General features: G+C 46.2%; 1 protein-coding gene across 1 annotated transcript in view; it reads right to left on the minus strand.

The window, feature by feature from the left end:
* The window catches only part of bicdl2 (BICD family like cargo adaptor 2), a 40,988-nt gene that overhangs the window by 15,025 nt on the left and 20,963 nt on the right, over positions 1-5,000 (minus strand). Inside the window, exon 7 of the mRNA XM_041871398.2 lies at positions 272-334. Coding sequence (XP_041727332.2) covers positions 272-334 — 63 coding nt within the window. The remainder of the gene's footprint in view (positions 1-271; positions 335-5,000) is intronic.

Consider the following 5,000-nt stretch of genomic DNA (forward strand, 5'->3'; position numbering starts at 1 on the left):
GTAACCTGTGTGGGTAACCTGTGTGTGGGTAACCTGTGTGTGGTAACCTGTGTGGGTAATCTGTGTGTGGTAACCTGTGTGGGTAACCTGTGTGTGGGTAACCTGTGTGTGGTAACCTGTGTGTGTGGTAACCTGTGTGTGTAACCTGTGTGGGGTAACTGTGTTGTGGTTGTGACAGTGTGTGTGGTAACCTGTGTGTGGTAACCTGTGTGTGTAACCTGTGTGGGGTAACTGTGTTGTGGTTGTGACAGTGTGTGTGTGGGTAACTCACCTCTTCTCTCAGTGTGTCTCTGTCTTGTAAGATGGTTGAGTGGGCCAACAGTGTCTCTGTAGCCTGGACAACAACACACACTGTCATAACCACAACACACACTGTCACAACCACAACACACACTGTCACAACCACAACACACACTGTCACAACCACAACACACTCACTGTCATAACCACAACACACACTGTCACAACCACAACACACACTGTCACAACCACAACACACACTGTCACAACCACAACACACAATGTCACAACCACAACACACTCACTGTCATAACCACAACACACACTGTCAAAACCACAACACACACTGTCACAACCACAACACACACTGTCACAACCACAACACACACTGTCATAACCACAATACACACACTGTCATAACCACAACACACACTGTCACAACCACAACACACACTGTCATAACCACAATACACACACTGTCATAACCACAACACACACTGTCACAACCACAACACACACTGTCACAACCACAACACACACTGTCATAACCACAATACACACTGTCACAACCACAACACACACTGTCATAACCACAACACACACTGTCACAACCATAACACACACTGTCATAACCACAACACACACTGTCACAACCATAACACACACTGTCATAACCACAACACACACTGTCACAACCACAACACACACTGTCACAACCATAACACACACTGTCATAACCACAACACACACACTGTCACAACCACAACACACTCACTGTCATAACCACAACACACACTGTCATAACCACAACACACACTGTCATAACCACAACACACACTGTCATAACCACAACACACACTGTCACAACCACAACACACACACACTGTCATAACCACAACACACACACACACACACTGTCACAACCACAACACACACACACTGTCACAACCACAACACACACTGTCACAACCACAACAACACACTGTCACAACCACAACACACACACACTGTCATAACCACAACACACACACACACACACTGTCACAACCACAAACACACACTGTCATAACCACAACACACACTGTCATAACCACAACACACACTGTCATAACCACAATACACACACTGTCACAACCACAACACACACTGTCATAACCACAACACACACACTGTCACAACCACAACACACACACACTGTCATAACCACAACACACACACACACACACACTGTCACAACCACAACACACACACACTGTCATAACCACAACACACACACACACACACACACACACTGTCACAACCACAACAACACACACTGTCATAACCACAACACACACACACACACTGTCACAACCACAAACACACACTGTCATAACCACAACACACACTGTCATAACCACAACACACACTGTCATAACCACAATACACACACTGTCACAACCACAACACACACTGTCATAACCACAACACACACACTGTCACAACCACAACACACACACACTGTCATAACCACAACACACACACACACACACACACTGTCACAACCACAACACACACACTGTCATAACCACAACACACACACACACACACACACACACTGTCACAACCACAACAACACACACTGTCATAACCACAACACACACTGTCACAACCACAACACACACTGTCATAACCACAATACACACACTGTCATAACCACAACACACACTGTCATAACCACAATACACACACTGTCACAACCACAATACACACACTGTCACAACCACAACACACACACACTGTCATAACCACAACACACACTGTCATAACCACAACACACACTGTCACAACCGCAACACACACTGTCATAACCACAACACACACTGTCACAACCACAACACACACTGTCATAACCACAATACACACACACTGTCATAACCACAATACACACACTGTCACAACCACAACACACACTGTCACAACCACAGCACACACTGCCATAACCACAACACACACTGTCATAACCACAACACACACTGTCATAACCACAATACACACACACTGTCATAACCACAATACACACACTGTCACAACCACAACACACACTGTCACAACCATAACACACACTGTCATAACCACAACACACACACTGTCACAACCACAACACACTCACTGTCATAACCACAACACACACTGTCATAACCACAACACACACTGTCATAACCACAACACACACTGTCACAACCACAACACACACACTGTCATAACCACAACACACACACACACACACACTGTCACAACCACAACACACACACACTGTCACAACCACAACACACACTGTCACAACCACAACAACACACTGTCACAACCACAACACACACACACTGTCATAACCACAACACACACACACACACACACACTGTCACAACCACAAACACACACTGTCATAACCACAACACACACTGTCATAACCACAACACACACTGTCATAACCACAATACACACACTGTCACAACCACAACACACACTGTCATAACCACAACACACACACTGTCACAACCACAACACACACACACTGTCATAACCACAACACACACACACACACACACACTGTCACAACCACAACACACACACTGTCATAACCACAACACACACACACACACACACACTGTCACAACCACAACAACACACACTGTCATAACCACAACACACACACACACACTGTCACAACCACAACACACACACTGTCATAACCACAACACACACACACACACTGTCACAACCACAACACACACACACTGTCACAACCACAACACACACTGTCACAACCACAACAACACACTGTCACAACCACAACACACACACACTGTCATAACCACAACACACACACACACACTGTCACAACCACAAACACACACTGTCATAACCACAACACACACTGTCATAACCACAACACACACTGTCATAACCACAATACACACACTGTCACAACCACAACACACACTGTCATAACCACAACACACACACTGTCACAACCACAACACACACACACTGTCATAACCACAACACACACACACACACACACACACTGTCACAACCACAACACACACACTGTCATAACCACAACACACACACACACACACACACTGTCACAACCACAACAACACACACTGTCATAACCACAACACACACTGTCATAACCACAACACACACACTGTCACAACCACAACACACACACACTGTCATAACCACAACACACACACACACACACACTGTCACAACCACAACACACACACACTGTCATAACCACAACACACACTGTCATAACCACAATACACACACTGTCACAACCACAACACACACACACTGTCACAACCACAACACACACACACTGTCATAACCACAACACACACTGTCATAACCACAACACACACTGTCACAACCACAACACACACACACACTGTCATAACCACAACACACACACACACACACTGTCACAACCACAACACACACACACACTGTCATAACCACAACACACACACACACACACACTGTCACAACCACAACACACACTGTCATAACCACAACACACACACTGTCACAACACACACACACACACTGTCATAACCACAACACATAGATTGTCATGACCACAATATAACATTGTCATTAGCACAATATGTTGTCTATTCCATTATAACTCCATATCTAAGTCCAGTGGTGTTTCTCAATATGCATACTACTGAGCTCCACACTCTCATGCTCCAAGTGCATTCTCTGACCACCTTCTCTTGAGTATGTTATTGTGAGGATGAGTGTGGAGAATGCATAAAACAATACATTTGAGAAGCACTCCCCCATTGCACCCTTTCTGAAAGTATGGGTCCTGTTAATAGTGGGTCGCAACATGTCAGATTAAATGTATAATTATTTAATTGATTACCGGAATTGATTTGGCCAAGTGCAACTGCACTCCCTGTTCAGTGCGCTCTCTGCTTAGCAGCAGTCTCTGCTCAGTTTGGCAGCTGGAGTGGGAGAGGGAGATGCCTGTCAGCTTCGCGGTTTATCGGATCATTTCTTCTGCAGTTTTCTTGAAGATCACTCTGCGACCCACACGAAGATCACTCCGCGACCCACATGCTGCATTTACATTTACATTTAAGTCATTTAGCAGACGCTCTTATCCAGAGTGACTACAAATTGGTGCATTCACCTTATAGCCAGTGGGATAACCACTTTACAATCGTTTTTTTTGGGGGGGGGTAGAAGGATTACTTTATCCTATCCCAGGTATTCCTTAAAGAGGTGGGGTTTCAAGTGTCTCCGGAAGGTGGTGAGTGACTCCGCTGTCCTGGCGTCGTGAGGTAGCTTGTTCCACCATTGGGGTGCCAGAGCAGCGAACAGTTTTGACTGGGCTGAGCGGGAACTGTGCTTCCGCAGAGGTAGGGGAGCCAGCAGGCCAGAGGTGGATGAACGTAGTGCCCTCGTTTGGGTGTAGGGACTGATCAGAGCCTGAAGGTACAGAGGTGCCGTTCCCCTCACAGCTCCATAGGCAAGCACCATGGTCTTGTAGCAGATGCAAGCTTCAACTGGAAGCCAGTGGAGGAGCGGGGTGACGTGAGAGAACTTGGGAAGGTTGAACACCAGACGGGCTGCAGCGTTCTGGATAAGTTGTAGGGGTTTAATGGCACAGGCAGGGAGCCCAGCCAACAGCGAGTTGCAGTAATCCAGACGGGAGATGACAAGTGCCTGGATTAGGACCTGTGCCGCTTCCTGTGTAA

The sequence above is a fragment of the Coregonus clupeaformis genome, unplaced genomic scaffold, assembly GCF_020615455.1.
Source record: "Coregonus clupeaformis isolate EN_2021a unplaced genomic scaffold, ASM2061545v1 scaf0324, whole genome shotgun sequence".
NCBI lineage: Eukaryota > Metazoa > Chordata > Actinopteri > Salmoniformes > Salmonidae > Coregonus > Coregonus clupeaformis.